Genomic DNA, 23,495 nt, shown 5'->3' with positions numbered 1-23,495 from the left:
TTCCTGAGGCCTAACCCTCGGATGCCTGGCCTAGTGCCGGAAGAATTTCCTGAGGCCTAACCCTCGGATGCCTGGCCTAGCGCCGAAAGAACTTCAAGAGTTAGGAGTCGGCGAGACGCTACCAAGAGTTAAAAAGAGGAAGGATGTCCGCCGAAATCCGCAGATTGCCAGATCAGCGACAACCGCTATACGCCATAAAGGAGGCGGGGAGCTCGAAGCGCGCGCGCCTTTCCGAGGGATGGCGGCAATCTCGAAGCATCACTCCCTTCACCCGTTCCCCTCCTGGTTCCAGGCTCGGAAGTGGGGGGCTACTGTTACGGGGGAATTTAGCCACCATGCCCCACGTGACCGGCACGCGTGCCCAGGAAGACTACGGCAGTCCCTTGATCCAGCAATCCGACCCCGAGTCGGATATCTTCGGCTCCGCAGCCCGACCCCGAGTCGGCTGCCCCTTGATCCAGCAATCCGACCCCGAGTCGGATATCTTCGGCTCCGCAGCCCGACCCCGAGTCGGCTGCCCCTTGATCCAGCAATCCGACCCCGAGTCGGATATCTTCGGCTCCGCAGCCCGACCCCGAGTCGGCTGCCCCCTGATCCAGTCATCCGACCCCGAGTCGGCAATCTCTCGACAACAATAGACTGTTCCTCTGAGGCACGCCGCGGCCCCCTGCTCCACTACTCCCGGCAACGGCCGTATCCGGCGCTGCCCCACGATCCCCTGTAACAGCCGTACAAAGCGAAGCTCCACTATGCCCTGCCAGGGCCGTACCCAGCGCTGCCCCACGACGCCCTGTAACGGCCATGTCAGTGGCAGCCCCATCGTGTCACACGATGACGAATCCCCGGAAAAACCCCCCAGCCTGATATATATGAGGCTGGGGGGAGGGAAGGGGGAGGGTAAGCAAAGGTTTTCCAGAGTATTCTCTTATCCGTTACTACTATCTCTCCTTCTCCTTCAATCTCCTCTGACTTGATCGTCGGAGGGCCCCCACTACCCCAGTGGTGGTGCGAGGCTTGCCTGCAGGTTTCCCGGTGGAAGGTGGAGCGCAATCAACCCAACTCCAAGGGAACCCCGTTCACACCGCTGTGCCAATCGTTCTCGGTTTGGACCACCAGCAACAGTTACCAAGCCACTGCAGTCGGCAAGGCTCTGGTGACGTATAAATTTCAGCGATGGTTACAGCAACAAACTGCCAAAGTATGTTGTTTATGATGGAGCAGCTCGTGAGGCAATTGAGTGGGACACATTTGCAAAGGAAAAAAAGCTTAAAGTGCTGTACTTTTAGGTCAATCCTTCCTCGTTTTATTTATTGCAATGCTATATGAATGTTAAACCGGGAGCTGAGTTTTTCTTTTTCTTTCAGTCGCATGCTTTGCTCCTTCATTCATTTGAACTGATGAGACTTTGTTTTCCTGCTTCCGGTAAGAAGTAAAAATTCATGGAAAACAAGTAATTTTTTATGGAAATATACTCTGAAAGATAGAGTTGTGCTGAAATGTATGCACTGAAAGAAATAGCTTCTTTACTGATTCACACCTATTCCTTTTTCCTCTGATAATAACTGTTGTGGAAAGTAGTGTAAAGCTGTCATATGAAGGTTGGACTAATTTAATGGTCTATTTTATGCTTTGGCGGGTTGATTCAAAGACCTGACAAGTTGGATTATAAATGGGACGAAAATATGAGCTTGTGAATGCATGATTTAGGGCCTCTCTGGCATTGATGTTGATTCTGTGTTTTTGTTTTTTTACAAATTAGTTAAATACAATATGGAGATCGGTGATGAAGATAACATTTGCACAAAACTTTTGCTATTTTCTTCTTTTTTTTTTTTGGAAAATAATAAATTTTTGCTACCAAAAGCTCTAAAGGTTTTGCAAACGACTTCAGAAAACAAAAGAGTATCATGATACCTGTTTGTTCAGTCTTGTTAGGTATTTGTGAAAACAAAAACAGAAAAACAAAGCAATAACCCACATTGGCATGTAACTTTGCCTCGATTTTCTTCTCATCATCCCCCGGTTGAAGTTGGGTTTAGGTTGCATCTTTCGTGCTATAATGATTTTCCTTCTTTCACAATAGCAAATGGCTGTTTTGAGACCTATGTAGATGGATGAAGAAAAAGTTGTAGGGCTTTAAGAACTGTGCAATATATGACACCAATGTCGCAAAAACAAAAAAATCTATCACTCCTTTGCTTGAAAGATACAACCTGAACTCCTAATGCCGACACATGCAGATCCAAAAACCTCATCCATCACGGACATCTCATGCGTTGACGGTCCAGTGCTGAAGCCTTCTATTCGGCACTGTGCAGCCGAACAGATCTGTTCGGTTGAGGGTTGCCGAACAGAAGGCTTCTGTTCGGCACTGTTCAGCCGAACAGAAGCCTTTTGTTCGGCGATCCAGTACCGAACGGAGCACGAACCGTGAAAAAAAAAAATTTCGAAACAAGGTGGAACACGTACCTTTGCGGCCGATTCTTCGTCCCAAATCACTAGTTGCTTGTCCATGCTTCGAATGGGGCTTAAATCTCCTTCAAAGATCGCCTAAACGATGTAAATGGATCGAGGGGTTTAAGGGGGGTTTGAGGGGTGTTTTTTTTTTCTTTTCAAAACGAAACGGAGGAGGAGGAAGGGGGGGTGTATGAGAAAATTTCAAGGGCAATATGGTAATTACACTAAAGGTTAGTTTGGGTATTTTTTTTTTGGTTTTTGGGGGGTGTCCTTAGCAATAGGGGGGGTGTATATAGAACCACCCGACTCCAAGGGCACAGATACTCATGCCTACGCAATCTAAGAGCACAATTTTGTGGGTTTGATACATAATGCTTCATCTGTTTTCATATGCGAAGAGAACTTGGGGCCTCGATGGTCCATCCCAGGAGCTGTAACCCAATCTAGGATAATTACTACCAAACCCTTCTGCCACTAGCAACGTCATATCTTCTCCAGAGGCCCTCTCTCATCGAAACGTGGCAGGCCTCACACAGCATTATATCGTATTCATGACCCCGAACATGGAGGAAAAGAAGCATCTCTGGTAGTCCCGAAGAGGAAGAAGGAAACTTCGGCAAGAAAAGGTAATACCGGAACGTTCCAAAATCTCTCCCAATATTTTTGAAATCCAACTATTGGCATCTCCCGCAAATAAGTCCGAGAACAGATTAATTGCTATGTTACGATTCACATAAAAAAAGAGTTATTGATTTCAATATTTTATAAATAAATAATGAATTTAATATCAGTGAAAACTGATTACGAAGTATCTGTTTGTTTGATACTTCAAATATCATATCGGATGTCATACTGGAATATGTCAATTTATATCAAACCAAGATAATGAGCCCTGAGATATCAATTAAATCGTCTCAATGAATCGCCGCAACTGATAGCATGTTAGCGAACATCTCGGCCAGGTCGAGAACCTTGTACCGTACTCTCTCTGATGAGGGTCGCCTCGACCAGAAGTTTGAATACTCGCCACTTTAGGGTTGAATTTAACTAGCGTTGGACAAAACTAGGCCATCTAATCACCACTATCAATGCAATTCGGTGCTGAACAAAAACCAATCAATCTAATCACCACCTTCCATGTATTACATGACAGCTCTTCTTGAGCATCCCATGCGGCATTATTCAAGTTTCTAGAATCTACATTTAATTCTAAAATCTGCGCTTGTAACAGGCTTAGCCTGCTAATAAATGAGTTTCAGTCGGATCAAGCACAACAGCTGTGGAGGTCTAATTTTCTACGCCATGCATATAGCCTATTTTGAGATTCATATATTATTTTTCAAACCTATATTTGAAATCTAATTCCAGTTCATTTTTTTATCCCTTTTCTTTTTAATCCAGACTGCTCCATTGCATGCCACCCGCTTACACAATATTTGAAGCAACATAATACATGGAGTTCTCGACTTGGACTTCGTAACATTTATTACATAAAGCAATAAATGGATTATAAAATAACATTTTTTATGAAAATACAATTTTATAAATTTTATTATGCAGAACTATTTATATTGTCAATTCATAAGTAATTATTCGCACAAACAACTTGTAGCAAGTAGTTCTAAAATTACAAGAATAACAGGATCTAAGCAGAGAGAGAGAGATAAGGGTCCCTGCAGGATTATTTTTTTCTTTCCTTTCGCTGCACAGTAAAAATTGGATGTTCTACGATAGCAAATCACATCTGTGGTCTTGTTTGGACAACAAAAATTCCCCCATCCTTTACCACACCTTCAATATCCTGCGGAGTGCCATACAATTCCTCAACTGCCGCCCCTGCTTTTGCAATGCTGGAGAGTATGGACAGCCGGAAATTGCGATCCACCACCAGCGGATCAGAAGTATAGTCGAGCACCACCTTCTCTTCCTCATCCATCAGCACACTGTATTTGACCAACCTCGAATGATCAGAATAAAACCCCTCTACACCTCATTGATCATCACTCATCTCTGAGAATCAAACACTTCCTGGTTAAATATTTGGGTCTTCCCAGATAGGAAATTGACTCACCTGTCATAAAGCCCTGCACCGGCATAACCTTCTAAATCTTCACCATTAGAGTCAGATCTGAAGATAATCGACCGTCTTATGAAGAGGCCAATTGGTTTGCTAGGGAAATTCAGTACCTACAAGAAATTGAAATTTGAAATATTTGAACTCCTGAAGTATAAACGACGACAAGATATATTTAATGAGAGATTAATCAGCAACAGGAAAAATGATCACAAACTGAAATGCACTCAGCATTGATGAAGTTGGAAAACATAATTCCGGTACACAAACCTTGGGAGAGTTGAGGTCATTTTTCTTGCAGACAAAGCTCAGTGCACGACCTGGATAGGCTCCTACTAGAGTTTCTCCTAGTCCTTTCACCACCTACATGAAGAAGTTGATTCATGTCGAAATACGAAAGCAGCAGAAGGAAGTGGTTTGTCTTCCTAAAAATATACCTCAGCATATATCTCTGATGAGTCTCCAGATGAGGGATTAGTAGTATGGATGACAAATGCATAGTCTGCACTTATGATTTCTTGAACCAGGACAGCCATGCAGAGAAAGTCATGGTCTAACTTGACCTTGCGGGTGCTGAAGTAAGCTCTCTCATTCCACTTTGAAGCCCACACCTTGATGAAACAGACCAACAAGAAATCCAGTTAGGCGAAAAGCCTAGAGAAAGCTAAAGAGACTAAGTGAAGATGAAAATTGAAGCCACAGATATAACATTCTGTTATGATCAATTTAAATGATTGGAATTCCTTTTATGTGAAAACTCGAATACAAGGCACAGAATTAAAGGTGCAGGGCCCCTGTAACTTGATTACAATAACAAGCACCCACTGATTCGATTAATTTTGAATTTCCTTGCCATATTGCAAGCTTTTGACTTTTTTGGATTTCTTGACAGTGTTAATGCATACTCTCAATATTCATCAACTGTAATACAAAGTACTTTACATTTACAGCCTACATATGCCAGCAACTGGACTGGTCCACGATAATTACATGAAGACATGGTACACACAACAAAGATGGGTTCTGCATCCAGGCTGACATCATATTCAAGTACCTTGTAATGAATAGGACCCTGATGCGCATGAGCGCCAAAGACATTCCACATGGGATTAATAATTAATTTGATAAGTTTATCGTAAACTCATAATCCATTTTGTGCAATATTGAAATAGGGCTTATTACACAATATTCAGATAATTATACTTCCGTATACATAGCTTCTAACCTTTTGAAGTTCAGATATATTTAAATTACAAATGAAACAGCCAAACTTCTTAGATAAATTAAGGGAAAAAAATAAAACAAAAAAGAAGGCATCCCAAGTAAGTACCGGGATGAGGTGGTACACGGGGCATCCTGTTTCGTGCAGAACAGGACATCCTTGTCCCATAGAATTCAAAACCTCAGGTAGAAAAATTATAACATCCATGCTTGTTCCCATTTAAGACCATTAAAACATCTTCCATTTATACTAGAGAAATATTCCCACCTTTTTTACTGCCATCCATGCTTGTTCCCACCGATGCACACCTTCATCACCAGGCCATGGCATTCTAGCACCCTGCATTTTCTCCTTAAGCTCTTGTACCTGAAACAGCATGTATCATCTACTAGCGTAACATCAAAAGTAGTTAACTAATGAAGAATAATGATACTAATGGCTGATAACAACAGGGATCAAACTGATTCTCCAAATCAGTTTGATCCTCCAAATCTTCATCAACTTGGTAAGAAGTCGGCCAAATTCTCTATGGTTATAGAGAATTAAAATGATTCTTCAGATCTTTATCAGTGTTATAATCAATGGCGCCCTTCAAAAATATTGATACATTAAATTAAACAAAATCAAGCACATACAGAAGGCAATGAGGCAATGAAATCCAATTCAAATGTTGCCATGTTAATTGCAGGTGGCCAAGAAGAAGTGATGCAGTCAATCGCAAGCCATGTACTTCATTGTGTTAAATAATTTCAGCCAAAGGACCTAAAGAGCATCTCAAGGACTAAATCCAATGGACCATATCATTTTTCTGAAGTTTATACCAGATGTTGAAGTGACACTGGATGTAAGATGTAAGTTTCCAAACACCTCTTTATTCCCTTCATTTTTCATGACATGCCGATTAAGTATTTTTTTCCCATTCAAATTATTACTTAACTTTAGCCCATCAAGGAAAATTACAGGATATATTCAATATTCTTATGGTTATTTATATGAATGAGGATCCAGATGCTTTTTGGAGAGATGCATAAATGAAATAGAGTTTCTATAACGAACTTTTTGGAAATACTTGGATATTTTCAGAAGCTTTTTTCAGAATTTCTGGTGCGGTTTAATGCTTTTGAAGAGGAATGTACTTCATAAAAGTGCATCATTCTGCACCTCCATCACTTGCTAAAAAAAAAAAATTCTCTTCTATGGGATTAAGTAATTTACCTAGATTTCTCCATAAAAATAAACAATTATTCCCAAATGAACAGCATATGAAATATTTCTGGACTGTAAAACATAAAAGGTAATTACCTGGTAATATGCAGAGACAAGTTTTGGGAACTCCCACTGGCGACTGTCAAATTGAGAAAGCTTTTAAATGCATTCGCCCTAAAAGCTGGAGAGACTTACCAATTGAGGTGGAGCTGCAAGTTGCAGAACCACTCTGCGTATTTCATCAAGTGCACCAAATTCTCCTTGTCCTAACCTTTCCTTAAGCATCTGTAGGTTGTCAGCTACAGCCTGTATTTGACAATTTTACACAAAAAGGAAAAAAGAAAAAGCATTATGACAGAAATAGTATTTGGCATGGTATTGTACTTATGAAATTAAAAATCCTCATCCAGTAAGAAACTAAGCTAAAAAAGTGAACACATGTAACTGATAGTTGTTTTGACTTATTAATCTACCTGGACTGCTTCGTACACAAATTTACCATAATGGGATTCATGAATGTGAGGACCTAGTCCCACATCCACTATGTACTGGGTAGTAATAGCATGCAAAAAACCGGCCAAACCGCGAATCTGACCCAAATCGATCTCTTCGGTTTAGTTTATATCATTTTTTTTTAATTCAGCTTGGTGTCGGTTTGAGAAAAGCTTGAACCGAAAAAATTCGTTCGGTTTCAGTTTTAGTTTTCAAAAAACCGATTCAAACCAACCCAACCTGACTCATACGTATATACAAATATATTCAAACCAACCGAACCCAACCTAACCCGACCCATATGTGTGTGTATATATTTCTATTTTTAAAAATTTCTTATGTTTTCACATATATATAAAATAATTTTTTTATGTTTAGACTTAGCCCAACCCATTTAGCCTAGTCGGTTGAACATCAACCCTATATAAAATGGAATATTTATGTTTAGATTTAGACTAGCCCATTTAGCCCAACCCATTAAATATCAACCTGATAAACCAAACCAAACCGAATTTCTTAGGTCGGTTTCAAGTGGTTTTTTGTCACCCGAGAGCTTGAAAGCCATGGAAGGCCTTAATCTTGCCTGGTTGGTAGATGGTTGGTTCAGTTTCGGTTTTTTTTTCAAGAAACTAGCTTAAATCGCTTCAATTTCGAGTTTATCTCCAAATTAACCCAGCCCGACCCGTACATACCCCAACTGAGTAGATGTTGGGTACATACACAAGGATAAGGAACCAAAATAATAACTTCTAGCTAGCCTTTTTGGATGAGATCCTGGGTTATTACAAATTGTATCAGAGGGGATCCAATCCGTGGCCATGTGAACTAGGGGACACTAATAGCACGAACCATTTTAGGGCTGACCATGATCTGATCATGGTATTTACAATTGAATTTGATTAGATTTGGTCCCTTAGCCAAGCAAAGTGCCACGGCTTAAATGGAAAGTGTGTTTGGACCCGCAGAGGCATGTGTTTAGTTCCACATCGGTTATGTACCAAAAAGTCTTAAGTACTTATACAGGCCAAAAAAACCCATATAACACTTTTGGCGGTGAGATTTTGGGTTGTTACAATGAAACTGAGCAAACAAATTAAAAAGTAAGACCCAAGCCATTCTATACACAGGTAGCAACATGCCTAGCAACATGCAATTCGCTAATTAAGACGATGCAATCTTGACTAAAAATGATTATTGAATGCAATTTTCATGAAGTGGAAAATGGATTTCTTAGCACAATCAAAAAGAGATATCAAAAAATGTAGACATATGTTAAAAAGGAGAAATGGAAGGAAAATAATTACTCTATGTTGATGATAGACAAGGCTTATCATTTGCTGTAATCATTGTCTGTTTGGCTTTGCATTCGTATATGCTCAAAATTTACACTATTCACATAAAGTTCGACTCCTCTGAAAAGATGAATCATTTTCGATGCCTATAATTGGATATGCAACTTGGCTTTGTTTGCTATGATAAACTAATAATCCCATAAAATCTGATAAATGATTATTTAGTATAATCCTATAGTTTTTTTCACCATTACATAAATATCATTAACTCCATGTTATATGGTACCAAAATATCTTAGTAAGTATGCTTGTACCTATGTGTTCCTCTTAGAATGTTGAATAGGGTAATCTACATGTGTATGCATGTCCTAGTATCAAGACATTACATGGAACTATTCTCCCACATATGTCCTAGTATCTGGAAAAGGTCATATTCACGTCTATATTTTCACATTGAAATAAAAAACAATCATAGAAAATGGCTCTTTTAGTCCATTTAATCCCCAAGAGTCATAATATGACCAGCTATAACTTGCTAGAATAAACAATTACCTACTTAATCATAAAATAAGAAAAAATCTGCAACACACCAAACACATCTTCAGGAGCTTTCTTGCTTAGATGTGCATATCCATGATGGAAAGCAGCAATAAGGTGAAAATATAAGATCCACCTGGTTTTTATTATCTGACAGAACCTTCTCAAAGACTCCAAATGGTAGTGCAACTGATGTTGGAATTCCAATCCAAGATGGCACTTTTCCTTTTAAAAACGAGATGTTACGTGATTTAGCGCCAACCTAAGAATACAAATACCATGGTATCAGTTAAACAAACATTAAGGAAAGGTAGCTTACGAAATGTAGGTAAAGCAAGCCAACATTAATTGGGGTCCGTATGTCTGCAGATGCAAGAACATTCCTATTTGGCTAAATAATGTTATTGGATAACACTAAGCAGTTTAAACATCAACCGATAAGTTGTAAACCATTGAAAAGTATTCATAAGGAATGTTAAACATAAGTTACAATACTAACCATTTCACTGGTAAATTCTTCAGCTGATATGGCATATCTACCAGAAAACTGCTTCCTGACCAAACTTACAAATGGTGGAGACTGATCATCTCCTATGCCAGCTGAACTTGATATCTCAATTTCCTCTATTTCACTATAGTCAAAATTGAAAACAGAAAAGGTTCTTAATGTAGAAGTTCCTACGACTCAAGTATGCAAACCTATGATCTAGGAAAATAAGGAAATAAAAGAGCAGATAAAGAAAAATATAACACTCTAATCATTTAATGGGAAGAGAAGGACCAGTTTCTCTGGTAAAGAGAAGAACAGGGTCACATCACAGCAACCTTCAAATGTATTTTAAGTCTGTTTCTGATGGGAAAAAGATCCAACCTATATAAGATATCTGAAGAAGTAGGTTTCAGGCGAAACAGCTTCCCTTCATTTCCTTGGAGTTCAGTCAGAATGTTGGAGTCAAAGCATGTAGCAAAGCAAACCTGCATAACACCACATGCAGCCGTAATATTCCATAATGATTGCAGATAAATCCAAAACTTCAGTTCATGAATGGGCATCTAGACAATTACCTTGCTATTTCTTGCTCTCACAGAGACATGAGAAAGAACATCTGGCATGTCAGGTGTCAGCACAGCCACTGCGCCATCTGGTAGTTCCTCCTCCCCCTTGACACTTCTTGCCACTAAAATTGTCGGCCGTCCATAAGATTTGTTCTGAACAGCAAGCAGTTCATTTACGACAGCAACATATCCAGCAACTTCAACAGGGCTTATAACCTGCCAACTGTTCCAGCCAGCCAAGATCAGATTAGATATTTGAATAGAACTTCCAAGCAAAACATGTAGAAGTCATCTAAATTCAAGGTTAGGTAAAACTAGCCCAAATGAAACCTAGGGAACAAACGACGTATTGAAACTTAAATATTGAATATACAAAGATCACTTTAATGACTTCCAAGGTTGTAAGTAAAATAAATGTTGGCAGTGTTTGCCAAACCTTCCCAGATGTGCCACTTTCCGAAGAACAGGATCTAGTCGATTAAGAAGTGCTGATAAAGAGGCAGCTGATCCCCCACGAATAACTTCTTCGGTAAATATGCTTACCTGCAGGACAAATTCTTGTGAGTGAAAGCTTCGAGTTAAATTAGATGTTCTAAGGTAGCATTTATATATAAAATACATACTGCCCATTGATCAACTCCAAGCAATGATCCAAGGTATTCGGCAGAAGGTTGCAGGATTTGATGGTATAGCTCTGCTTTGCTTGACAGGGCAAGCCGGGTTCTATCAAGAAATGATTTTGCATATAATGCCCATTGATCATCTTTTTGCTTGGACATCTCTAGAGCATGATTCCATCCCTGAAAGAATAATACCAAATTAGATTCACTCCTTTGCTGGACAATACCTAATAAACATTTTGGTTACTAGGTATGGTCTAGAATCTGAAAGACCTCAAGATCAAAATGCAATCTGAATATAAAATTAACTAAATAACTGGAAAGCATCATTATTAGTACAAAATTTAAATTATACATTTGTTCGACTCATTTGGACAGGGAGCTATCCATATAGATAGAGAGAACTTAGTCTAATGCAAAATGTGCAATCTAGAATTTTAGTTGCTTGCTAGCTCAAATGGAGGCAATGAGAAATCTTTTGACTTGTACCTAAAATTCATAGTATCAGGCTACCAGGTAAGGTAAGACTGCTTAACTTTCATATCAATATGATACATATTGGATAATAGAAATCACAAATAAGCTGAGACTGATATAAACATGCATTCCAGTTGGCATGACTCTAGCACGAAAATTCTCCAACTAATTGAAAAACTCTCCAGTTATTCTTGAATTCTTCATCCAAAAATCTGCCCCTGGATCTATACCAATTCAATGAAAAGGTCGTGATTCTATAAATTTCCAATGATTTAATATATAATTTCATATCCCTTTCAAATATTTTCTGAATTATTCTGGCACCTCTGCTAATCTCTGTTTACTCTTTTTCTTTTGTCTAACATTCATAATATCTCTCTTTTACCCTTTATACTTTGACGTTCCTGAACTTCTACGAAATAATGAATTTTCACACTTGGTGAAGAATTCCAAATCCTGAATTTGTTGCTAACTTGCTATGTGCTTGAAAACATCATATCTCTATAGGATGTGGTGCTTCATTTGTGAGAAATGCAACTAGCACTTTCCCAGTCTTCTGTTACCAGAATGTAGAAGGTTGAGTGTTAACCACTTCAACAGTATTCACATCCAGTCAAAAGTAAATACGAAAGAAATAAGCAATGTCAGAGTAGCAACAGACCAATTTAATTTCTAAATGAGAATGAACCATGACAGTGTGTAGTACCTTCAAGCAGTATATGAGATCCTCGTTATCATCTGTTGACAGAGCAAGATTTTCAAGAACTAGGATAATTAAGTACATGATTTTCTGCCAAAGAAAACCACGGAGATGAGTCCTCACATGCGCGCACACAGACACATACACATATAAAGCAAACATGCAGACACACACATACAAAACACAAAACAAAAAGACAAAACATACTTTAAAATAAAAGAATACACATAACAGACAAAGTGGTTGAAGAACGCAACAGGAAGGCACTAAAGATAATGTTGTGAAAGACCTCTGGTTCAGCATTATTCAGTTCCTCATATGCCCTTTCAATTGCTGTCCTGACTGTAGAGTCAAGGGCAATATCCAAAAAGAGAAGATCCTTCGTACGTTCATGGGAATTGAGCAGCAACTGTCGAAGTTCCACTCGTGCCTCCAGCAAGCCCTGAAAGGTCAGAATTCTAGCAGCTCATATACAACTATAAACAAAATTACCATTGTGTCTATTTGTTTTGGTAGTTAGGACCAATCTAACATTATTCAGTGGTGGGGTTTCATGGACTGATGGCCAAGAAAATCAAAATAATATAGAACAAAGTTGTCTGTGGATATGCTGTAAATGCAAGAGGAAACACTGCTCAAAGATTTTGACACTGACCTCAAGCAGTGGCTCCGCCATCTTATCTTCAAGGTGGTCTAGTATAAATTTCAGCAGGTCCTGCTCAAACAAATTCAGAATATACATGCATAAACTAGATTTCATAATTAGGGTTTGCTGCCTTAATGTACGTCATATAAGTTTAGAAAAGTTTACACAAAATCCAGATGGCAAACTCCTTATTGGATCTATTTGCACGCCAACCATAAAGCCTTGACCCTGAAGAAAATAAGAAAGGTTCATTCATGTCTCATGAACAAGAACTCACGAACAAGAAATTGTTGGAAAGCCTACAGATGAGGAAAAAATACCTCAGATTTGTACCCAATACAAGTTGCAATAGCGGACTCAAGATCTGCACCTGAGTGAACAGCCTAGAGATAAATCATACAAAATGAAGTTACTATAACATAGTCCATAAAGAATAAATATAAAAGGCATTATCACATTCTGCAATAACAGATGGGACCCGAAGGACATTAACAAGATATTATATTAAAGGGCAATTGATCTACTAAATTTTTCCACTTGTGCTACTGAATATGAACCAGTACAGGACCATGTTTCAATAACAGAATAAAGATCCCCGCTGAAACCATTATTGACCACTATAACAGTTATAAAAGCCAATATTTGCCCCATATGTTGATTTGGACTAATCTAGTATCGCAATAATGAATGTTCTAATGCCCATTATAATAGCATTATAATGGTAAAAATAACAGAATAATAACGGCATCGTGCTTCAGATCACTGTTCACTTAATAAAAAAAATAAGGTGCAAGAAACCATTTTAGAGACAAAATTGTTATGAAATTCTGAGTTTGAAAAAGATACCACTTATTTAGGGAAACAATACAAATGCGAAGTAATGGCTGTTATTCCCATGAGGTCGTGATCTATTGGCTGTTATAACAGGATAACAGTCAAATAACTGTTATTCCCATTACATCGCAGCCATTAAAATGGGATATGTGAAATAGCAGCAGTAATCTAAAGACCCATAATCATTATCTACTAATATAACGCACACTGAGGTTTCAACTCCACCTGAGCATTTGACTGACCACCATAATATCCTTCATCCCATTCTTTTCCATTTCCTTTTTCACGTGCATAGAACGTGCGAGAACGTTCCATTGTATAACATAGAGGGAACCCCTCCAAAACCATTATAATGACAGTACAATGTTATAGTGGCCCATTATTTTTAACTGTGGTACAGATTTGTAAATTCAGCAAGGATATCAAATGAAATGAATGATTTTGATGCTACTTAGGGGTAAACCATCAACCATCTGCATTTACAAAATAAGGATGCATAGATATGACCTAATTATGACATGCAAAACTACAACCTACATAATCAATATTATCTAGCAATGAACTTCACTAAGCATCAATTTATTGCCAGTAGATTTTTTCTACATAATTTAACAAATTTAACAAGTTAAATCATATATGTAGAGAAACTTTCTAAATTATCACTAACACTGCTACTCCAAGAAACTTGATAATCTCTACTCCAAGAAACTTGGTAGTATAACCAAAAAAGAAGTCTGTTTTTCTTTTTCATTAAGAGTTCCTCTATTGTAGATAGTTTCTGTTTGCAACTAATATGTAAGTACTAGGATTTAAAACTATCTTAAGCATGAAGCTTAAACACCCAGCTAACCTTCAGAGTCCTCATGTAATTTCCTAGATCACGCAAAAGTCCCTCCTTCTGGTCACTTCTGAAGCTTGGTTCGGAATGAATGGCACGGTCATAGCTTAGTAAACGCTCCCTTGTTATGCCACTTTTACTCAAGGTATCCCAGTAAACTTTAATATCAAAATCACTTTTAATGTAATCAATTAGTGCCTGCAAAGAGAATTTGGTCAGATTTTTCATAACAAATAAAAAATGTAAAGCCTTCGGCCAGTCTCACATATCAAGTACCTGACAGATTACAACGTCATCTGGGCTTGTATTATTATGTAGCTTCTGATGCCATTCCTCCATCATCCCACCCTTGCAGTTATTATTTCTCTACAATTACCAGCGTTATAGATTGTGAAATCACAACCGAGACATGATTCCAAATCTAATTTGCTACTAATCGACCTAATTAAGATTATAAAAAGAACTCTCCACAAATAAACAGCAATTACCTGGATTACCAAGATCTCATCCCGGATACGTTGCCCAACATCCCCTTCACCTCCACGACCAACGGTGGACATGATCATTCTCAAGATCTCCCTGTACTGGGGGCAGATTTTGTACATATTCTGAAGCAGGTCTGTAAGCCTGTCCTGAGCTTTACTAATCTCACTGTAATTGGAAAATAAAAGGTTTTATCATAAGAAGATATTGCATTTCTTTCGAAGTAACACAACTCACAGCATGGTAGGAAGGACTGAAGAGAATCCAGGAGACCAGAAAGGATCAAAAGGAGGATTGCAGTATTCTCCCCACACACCCAAGATTGTCAAGATAAGGAATTTAGATGGATTCCAGTATTCCAAAATACTGTGGGGATTAGGGGGTCAACAGGGTTACCTATTCACCTTCTCTACTTGGCGACTCCAATCCATATGGCACATAACAAATGGGTATGATGGTTGTGCATACAAACAGGCCTCAGCATTATCTCTTAGGCAATTCATATTGGTCACTTTGGACCTAGTTATGCTCAATTTTCTTTCATTTAGCTTTTTCTTTTTCCCGATAAACTAATCATAGTCCACCAATTCAGAAAAATAAGAAATTATTAGAATTTATACCGTGGTTTCACATTGTAGTTCTTATTCCATATGAGTTGTCTTGTAGCCATAAATCTCATCCAAACAAGAATTCCAGCAAAACCAAGTTGCCCAGCATCTCTGGCTTGCTCCATCAGATCTGCTGCAATATTAAATCTGTGACAAAACAAAATTGGTCTATTATTTCCAGAAACATGAGCAGCACTCATTAACAAATCCTTCTGCTATATGATTATATGAGTGTGACGAAAAAGAAACATGCTTGGAAAGAAATATGAGGAATTCAGCCTTTGGAAATGCTATCCCTCAAAATGAGAGGGGAAAAGTGGAGTCTGAGAATGAATACATCTACCTAAGAAATACTCTACAATTCGTCATAGGAAACAAGAGTTTTTGAAGAAAAAATGTATATGATTGAACAAATTTAATCCTAAGTATCTTTTAGAACAAAGAAATCAACATGCAGAATAAAAACCCAACCAAAATATATAGAACAAATTACCTGGGAAATAGTCATAGTTTTTGCCATGGTTCAATTACCAAAACTCAGAAATGACTTAATTTCACCAACTATGGAAAACCACCAAACATACAGGTAATGGTAACGTAAAATGTATAATATCATGGGCATTCCAGATAGGCATGAAAACACTATTGTTGTGGGCTAGAAAATGGACACATGAAAAAAGACCAAAATTTTTACCAAATAACCATGATGAAGTGAAAAATTATCAGTCTAAACCCATTAAAACTAATTATGAAACCATTTTATGAAATATGCCTACATCAGAAGAGAACTTCACTGCATGAAAGTGTTGGTACATGTACGCTATGGAATTTCATCGATGCAATATGCTAAAATTAAATTGTTGACCAGGAAATTTTAACATAGAAACTCTTATTTTGAATATTACTAAGAAAATTAAGGACTTATAAATGCAGAAAAGGAGACAACAAAAGGCCTGCATCATCTGTGCTCAGTCTGCCGTAACAGCTATACCTGTTGCTATGCATATGTTAGTTTATCTTTTATTATTTATGTGTATAATATGTAGTTCTAACATGAACATTCTATACATAAAAAACTAAGAAAAAAAACTTGCAACATCATTTATTAGAAAAAAGAAATCATCTCTTCTTAGAACTCTTATATAGCAAAGAAATAACTCAATGCATAGGGACACAAAGAAATGAAATTGAAAATAAGAACTAGTGAAAGATGCTAGACCTATGCATAAGAGATCTCTGGGCATCGCTTTCCAATTCTGCAATCTTGTCCAGCAAGGACTTTGCAGTACCTCTTCCATCTCTAGCATCCTTCCATTTAAAAAGAAAAGAAAAGAAAAGAATTTTAAATCTACAAATACTCTATGTCATCAATCACATAAAAGCTATTTTAATGAACCTTAAAAAAAATAGACAAGGAAATACAAAAAGGAGCAACCTTCCAACTCTCGATAGTCTCACTACCAAAATCAATGTAAAAGTCAGAATCATTATCCTTCATCCATTTTCCATCAGAAAGAAGGACAAAGGGCATTCCATTGTAATCCCCTCCATCAATCTCTATTTCAATAGCCTGTACTCGAAATATCAAAATTAAATGTGAAAATCATTTCAGTTGAACAATTATTATTGCAACATATCAAGCTTAGATACAAATAGTATTTTGTGAGAAATGAGCTTTTCTGCCATGCAACTCAACAGCACAAATAATGGTTAAAACCGCTTAAAGTTGGAATGTCCTAGGTTTTGAGAAAGTAAACTATACCTGGTAAAACAGATCTGCCGAGAAAGCCTCACCAAATGGGGTCTGACATGACTTGTCTAGCAATACTGAACCTGGAGGCAACATGCTTGAGGGGGGCGCCTGCATGGTTAAACAATCACCATAAAAATGAAACAGGTAACTGATAAACATAATAGTGCCATCAAATGAAAGTTAAACAGGGTTCCAAAAGGAAAATGGAAGATCTTAAAACATCACCATCCACTCTCCAGCCTTCTTTGATAATCCCCAGTGAAGAATAAGCGGCCCTTTCCAATCTGTAGCCAAATAAACCTTTGTCTTACCAACAGCATTGGTCACAAGTACCTTCACACCAAGAAAGCAGGCTCATAGCTTTAAAGAGAATCATTTACAAAAAGGAATAATTAAAAAAATAGAATCAAGTTACTGTTAACAAAGGTTATCTTACCAGAAGCCCCTTATCATCCAGCTTAAAATGTTTCTTGTTCAGAATGAGACCACCATCCTGCTCCTCTATAGGCTTTAAGCAGGGTTCTAGCACTTTTGAAGCTTTTGGTAAGTCAGAGATCTTCTGTTCTATAATTTCGGGAGCATGTTTATTAAGCAGCTGCATTATGTCCCTTTTTTTGCGCTGAATTCTTTCTACAGTGAAATACTTTTTAGTCTTCAGTTGCTTGGAGACTTTAGTCTGTATATCTCCCTTCATGATCTTTTTCCGTAGCTCGGCAAGAGGTGTTCCTTTATCTAACTCAAGTTGCAGTTCTTTTCTTGCTTCCTCAAATTCCCTCTATTTGACATAAAACCAAATCCAGATTCAGAAAACCAGAGAAGAAGAAGAAGAAGAAGAAATATAAGTTGATGATGACAAATTTGATTCATGTAATTTCCATAACAATGAATGAGCGGCGCATAAGTTTTAAGAGATTGTCAAGCTGTAGGCGGTATAGAGCATCACAAGTTGCATCTCTGGCGGATAGTTTGGTTTCCCGGCTTTCTCCCACCGTATGTATGCTTGTACTTGGACAAGATCTTTGGGAATTTCACCCTCAGTAGAAGGAGACCTCTTTGTCCTATCCTCCTCAGCATCAGGAGTTTTTGTCAATTTTGCCCGGAGTTCCTTTATGGAAGTACCTCTACTAATTTCCTCTAGTAACTCAGCTCTGGCTGCTTCATACTCCTCCTGAAAGATGTTGCAGACTCTACCTACTAAGTTGTTCTACATCACAATGATACAGAAATGTGGTTGGAATTGTTAAAGTATAAAATAAGTGACATTAACTTGTAAGAATCCTATGTCACTGTTAAACATGAACAATGTATGCAGTGAAATGTATCTGCCAGAATAAAGTCAAAAAACTTTTCTGCATTACTAGTGTAAACTACCTGAAAGAGAATAGATATAAACGTTGTTGAGATGAGCATTTATCATGAAGAAATTAAAAAAAAAAAAAAAGTTAGCAACCATTATATCTACTTTCGCATATAAGGTGATGACAATGTTGAGATGAATAGACAAAAAACTAAGGGCCTGTTGGATGTTGTTGTTTTTGTATCTTTGTTCCCTGCAGCTAAGTGAAATAGTGAATGGAGATTGATGTTGGAGATAGCATTTGCATGGAGCTTTTGACGGTCCTTGTTATATCTCACTTTTTTTGCTGAAGCATTGAATTTTTGCAGCCAAAAGGTCTAAATGTTTTATAACCAATTTAAAAAGCAAAAGAATTTCATCAGACATACCGGTTCAGTCTAGTTCAATTTTCTTCTTGGATTTTTGAAAACAAGAAAAAGAAACAAACGCAACATCGAATGGGCCTTAAGAAATCAAGGTAATGCAAAAAGCTAAGAATCGCCATAGAAGCTTGCGAGCAGAATAAGCAATAAGGTTACAATCATGATATGCCATATTGGCCCGAACTGGACAGTACGTAACATATCGTACCGTACCATACCGGTTCGATATCGGCATCCGATATGGGTGGCTTACCAAACCAGTACGGATAGCGTACTAAGTGTACACTCGGTACGCCAAAAAAATTCCATATCGTATTATACCGATATTATGCTAGTGTGGCACCGATATGGAGTCCAGTACCGAGACGGCGAACCTTGATTATGATAAATGATTTGCTCAGCTATAATGAAAGTTAAGCATAACAAGCAGTGTATCTAGCATTCATATCATAAAGAAGAATAGGAGAAAAAGAATTATAAGAATCTAGATGAAAGAGCTCAGATAATATTGAATTAAGTTGATGATGATATAGATGCAAGAGTTTTTTTTTTTAGGGTAACAATATATATGCAAGATAATACACAATAGATAGATAAAAACAAAAAGGGAGACCAAAGAGAGAAGCTAATTGTGACTCTACTTTCTGCATAAAATTATGCATAATAGATATACAATTAGAATAAAAGTCAAGCAGCATACAGAATGTTTCAACATGACATTCTGCATTGTGGAAGAAGGTCTGCTTTATAACAATCAGTGGGTATGTTTTGCACTCGAGAGTTCCTATTTGACTGACCAATAAATTACCTACAACAGATGACTAAAGTCATTTTGTTGCTGCATGGGATATAACCTATATCACTGGGTTATCACAAATATCTATATTTAGTATGGTGACAATGACATGCCTAATATTGTCATTGACCTCAAGATACAAGTTGGACACTAAAAGGGGTCCAATAAAACATGTCAAGTATAGCAGAAATGAGAATGTTAAGGTAGACGTGTTGTAAAGCTAAGAATTAGAGTGAGAAATGAGTATATTATAGAAGCTATAGAAGTTGCAGAAATTAAGGGCAAAGTGTTGGAGAGTTCATCAAGATGGTATGAGCATCCACAGGAAGATTTGATTGGACTCTTTAAGGAAGGGCATGTTAATTTGTGTTGAAGGATGTGGAGGGAAAGACCTAAGATTGCATGGGTGGATATAGTGTCAGAATGGATGCTGAGAAGCTTAAAGTAACTCTAGAGGTAGCCCTAAATAGGAATAATTGGCAAATATGGATCTGCAAAAAGCCATCATGAAATAGTGGGAAGAAATCTGGATATTTCTAATATCGAGAGAAACTCCAAAAGAACGATAAATGAAATAGACAGATTCAATCTTGAAGAGATGATCAATATATCAAATACCCAAACTCAATCAGGAAGATCTGATATACAGTCATGATAAAATTATTTCCTGTGATTAACTGTATGGTATTACAAACTACATGAAATGATGCACAAACAAAGAAAATACTGACTTACCTTCTCCTGATCAGGTGTATATGTTTGTTTACCCTTTCTTTCCCACCTCAGAAATGCTTGAATCTGCACAAGTTCCTCAGGCAGGTCAACATTTGGATTCCCAGAGACTGAAGCATTTTGCTTTCCATGGCCCTTTCCAAAGAGTTGAACCTGGAAGTTTTGACCATTGTTTTTAAACCTGCCAGGGAGAAAGGAATTAAGTAATCTCAGGACGTGCTGCCAATCAACAGATTGAAAGTTCACAAACTGAATACAACTCACCATCTGTTTTGTTCCCCATCAAAAACAAGAAACTCAAGTGATTGTATATTGGGATCATCAATCTCTATAGTCAGTGAGGAGTCAGAACCAGACTACAGGAAAGGTGGAGGAATAGAATTAATTCTAATTATACAAAGAAAAAAGAAATGTTGGAACTTGCACCATAAGGGTGTCCAGTTTTCGTAGGCCAGCCTTCTTAAAGTGAACGGGATACATTTTATTGTTGGTACATCAAAGTTTTGTCATGTTTCCAGTGACTTACTTTTACGAAAGGTGTCCGAAGAGCACGGTTTTTATATACTTTTGTTCCATCGGGACGGCTAGAAGGAAGAAACCAATCCCTGAAAACATATACAAGAACAGAAAGAAGAAATTATAAATGGCACAAACTGGTGGCACACAAAAAAACAGAGAACTCCCAGCATAGCATCGAGATTTACTTTCTTCCCTGACGAATTACACCCCAGTGAAGAACCAAGGAGCCACTGCTGTTGGTAACTCGAATTTCAATCTGAACAAGAGAACCTCGACTAGGGCTGCGAACAGCAATCTGTTCAGTAGCAGAGACAAGGGATAGGATTAGGAAATCCATTTCTTTGCATTGAATCTAAGAATTTTATAGGTGATAAGTACCTGTAGTTCAGAATCCGAGTCCAGGTTGAATTTGCCAGAGAGCTGCCCCATCAAGGAAATTGTCAGAAAACAGACATGTCAAACCAATTTTGGATCCCTAATGTACTGGTGCACACAAATTTGCCAATCGATCACTAATTAGCTCTTGCTAATAAATTTTGTTTTGACGCGGTGCTGTGCTTATAATACTGATTGAGCTAAATAGCTGGGATAGTATATTACGGTCAGTGATGGGTGAAGAAGAAAGATGCAAGGTAAGGCTATGCCAGTAAAGATAATAGTTGTGGGACCATTTTACTGCCAAGAAGAGAAATGCATAAGTTGCATATCTATCCCAAGCCTAACACTCAGCCTGATCGGTGCATAATTTCTTGGCCGCATCTCAAGTGCAGCATATGATTAATGCGGAGAAGTTCCTACGGGAATAGTTTCAAGAGAATCTGATGCGACAGGTCTACTGTTGGCAATTATCTTCTGTTCCCTGAACAACCAAAGAAATTGTTTTGGTATTTCAACATTATCTTGCGAAACTCGATGATTCATGGAGCAGGTAAATTCCAATCATGGTAAAATATTCTATTAGAAAAGTGAAATAGGTTAAAAGTTTGTATATTTCATGAAAGAGGTGGATCTGGCCGGTTGGAACTTCATCCGAAAATCGACTGCACCCTCAATCTATTGCAGTACGAACGTAATGATCACTAGCGGTGGCCAAGATAAGGAGACATCAGAAAATTTGCAGACAGAGCATGCCCAGGAAAATGGGAGAAATTATGCGCCATTAGTTTGTCATGGCCCAAGAGAGGACACTCAAGCAAATAGATCGTGACATAAGGTTCAGCAATCGGCGTGCGCGCTTGTAGATCATGGACTCGTTACAATAAGCAGGGGAAAAAGAGATCACCTCCTCCGAAGCAGGATCCGCAGCCAAGACGGCACGAGTAAGCGCGGAGACCGCCCTGCGCGTTTGCTCGGATAATTTTGTCCGCGCCGTTCTCAAATTGTTCCCGAGAAATCTGGTAGCAAGCAGCGGCTTCTGGTTCCGGTGAGACCCCGATGGGACTCCGCATAGAAAACTTCCAGAAAGCCCCGGATGAGCTCTACCCCGATTCTCTATGGCACAAGGCCGACGAAGAGCCTCCTTGGGTAAGCTGTGTCCCAGAGCGTCGCTCATGTTGCCTTCAGCCACCGGCAAAAGAATGCCAATACCTGATCAGCAGCAGCCAGTAGAAACTTGTTCGTATCAAAAAGAATTTCTAAGCTAATTGGATCGATTCGATTACCGCTGCTTCGATCGATGGAAGAATTCGGGCAACAAATCAATAAGTAAGTAAATAAGTAAAGCGGATCGGAGAAATCTTTCTCACTCTCGCCTCCTCTTGCCGTCCGTCTGCGGGAGCGAGAAAGAGAGAGAGCGTGTGCGCGCGCGGCAGAGCGAGCGAAAGCCGTGATCCCACGAATTAGAAGACGCGCCGTCCATCTCGATTGTCACCTCGTGAGGCCACGTGGCGCGTTGCGGTTGGGGGAGCTGAAACGGCTCTCCGGAGCTGTGCCGGTAGTTCGCAAGACGCGGCACCTTCGGGAGTGGAGAGTGCTGTGTGTGCTGATCCGGGCAATGCGGGGATTCTCAGGTACTAAGGACGCGTGTGGGGTTCGTGGAGTTTCACGCGTGTGGGAGACTTCGAGAATCGAGGCTCGTCACGTGCTTTGGCGTGGGAAGGAAGGGCGGCCACGGAAGGCAAGGGCCCCTGGGAGAACTTATCTGCATTACCCTCGTCGCGACTCAGGAGATGGAAGCTTCCCTTTCTTTCAATGGACTTTCCTAAAATAAATATATAAAAAAAAGAAAATTCAAAAGATTCGGCCGCAGATAAAATGCGAATCGAGAAGCTCATTTATCTTTTGCTTCTCCATGCACTGACATCGTGTCTAGACGTACGGCATTAGCATGCTCTTGCTTCGTAATAACGGAGAAAGCGTTCAGAAATTGATACATCTCGATCTTTTTGCGGTGGGGAGATCTCGCTTGGTCCGGGCTTTCTTTCTTTCTTCTTTT

The 23,495-nt window shown here is 38.7% G+C and overlaps 1 protein-coding gene across 4 annotated transcripts; it reads right to left on the bottom strand.

Moving 5' to 3' along the window:
- Window positions 1–3,977: 3,977 nt before the first annotated feature.
- On the bottom strand, window positions 3,978–22,923 carry LOC103711572 (alpha-glucan water dikinase, chloroplastic). 4 transcript variants are annotated; one of them, XM_017843913.3, is made up of 34 exons: window positions 22,723–22,923; window positions 22,344–22,648; window positions 21,440–21,481; window positions 21,247–21,356; window positions 21,069–21,147; window positions 20,807–20,898; window positions 20,546–20,723; window positions 18,239–18,499; window positions 17,732–18,070; window positions 17,521–17,628; window positions 17,305–17,403; window positions 16,978–17,112; window positions 16,762–16,850; window positions 15,555–15,689; window positions 14,940–15,102; window positions 14,728–14,817; window positions 14,464–14,649; window positions 13,100–13,162; window positions 12,945–13,007; window positions 12,789–12,848; window positions 12,423–12,575; window positions 12,140–12,223; window positions 10,960–11,136; window positions 10,773–10,879; window positions 10,346–10,559; window positions 10,152–10,255; window positions 9,780–9,912; window positions 9,417–9,542; window positions 7,155–7,265; window positions 6,021–6,119; window positions 4,969–5,142; window positions 4,802–4,894; window positions 4,529–4,644; window positions 3,978–4,400 (listed from the first exon to the last, which is right to left on the bottom strand). In XM_017843913.3, the coding sequence occupies exons 2-34, from the start codon at window positions 22,611–22,613 to the stop codon at window positions 4,196–4,198; spliced, it is 4,458 nt and encodes a 1,485-aa protein (XP_017699402.2). In that variant the 5' UTR covers window positions 22,614–22,648; window positions 22,723–22,923; the 3' UTR covers window positions 3,978–4,195. The 4 variants fall into 4 exon arrangements, with proteins under 4 accessions (XP_017699402.2, XP_008795998.2, XP_008795996.2 ...); XM_008797776.4 differs by having other exon boundaries at window positions 22,807–22,922; XM_008797774.4 differs by having other exon boundaries at window positions 22,344–22,618; window positions 22,723–22,879.
- Between the last annotated feature and the right edge of the window lie 572 nt (window positions 22,924–23,495).

Source organism: Phoenix dactylifera, chromosome 15 (genome assembly GCF_009389715.1).
Source record: "Phoenix dactylifera cultivar Barhee BC4 chromosome 15, palm_55x_up_171113_PBpolish2nd_filt_p, whole genome shotgun sequence".
Taxonomy (NCBI): domain Eukaryota; kingdom Viridiplantae; phylum Streptophyta; class Magnoliopsida; order Arecales; family Arecaceae; genus Phoenix; species Phoenix dactylifera.
Note: the sequence above shows the minus strand (reverse complement) of the source record. Positions and strands in the feature narration are given on the sequence as shown.

What these genes read in the sequence shown, in the direction of transcription:
- LOC103711572 (XM_017843913.3), bottom strand. Translation starts at nt 22,613, where the DNA reads ATGAGCGACGCTCTGGGACACAGCTTACCCAAGGAGGCTCTTCGTCGG. An exon ending in TGGATGATAAGGGGCTTCTG is followed by an intron (nt 17,629 to 17,731) that starts GTAAGATAACCT and finishes CTTGGTGTGAAG; the next exon opens with GTACTTGTGACCAATGCTGT. An exon ending in ATTACATGAGGACTCTGAAG is followed by an intron (nt 13,163 to 14,463) that starts GTTAGCTGGGTG and finishes ATTTATCTCTAG; the next exon opens with GCTGTTCACTCAGGTGCAGA.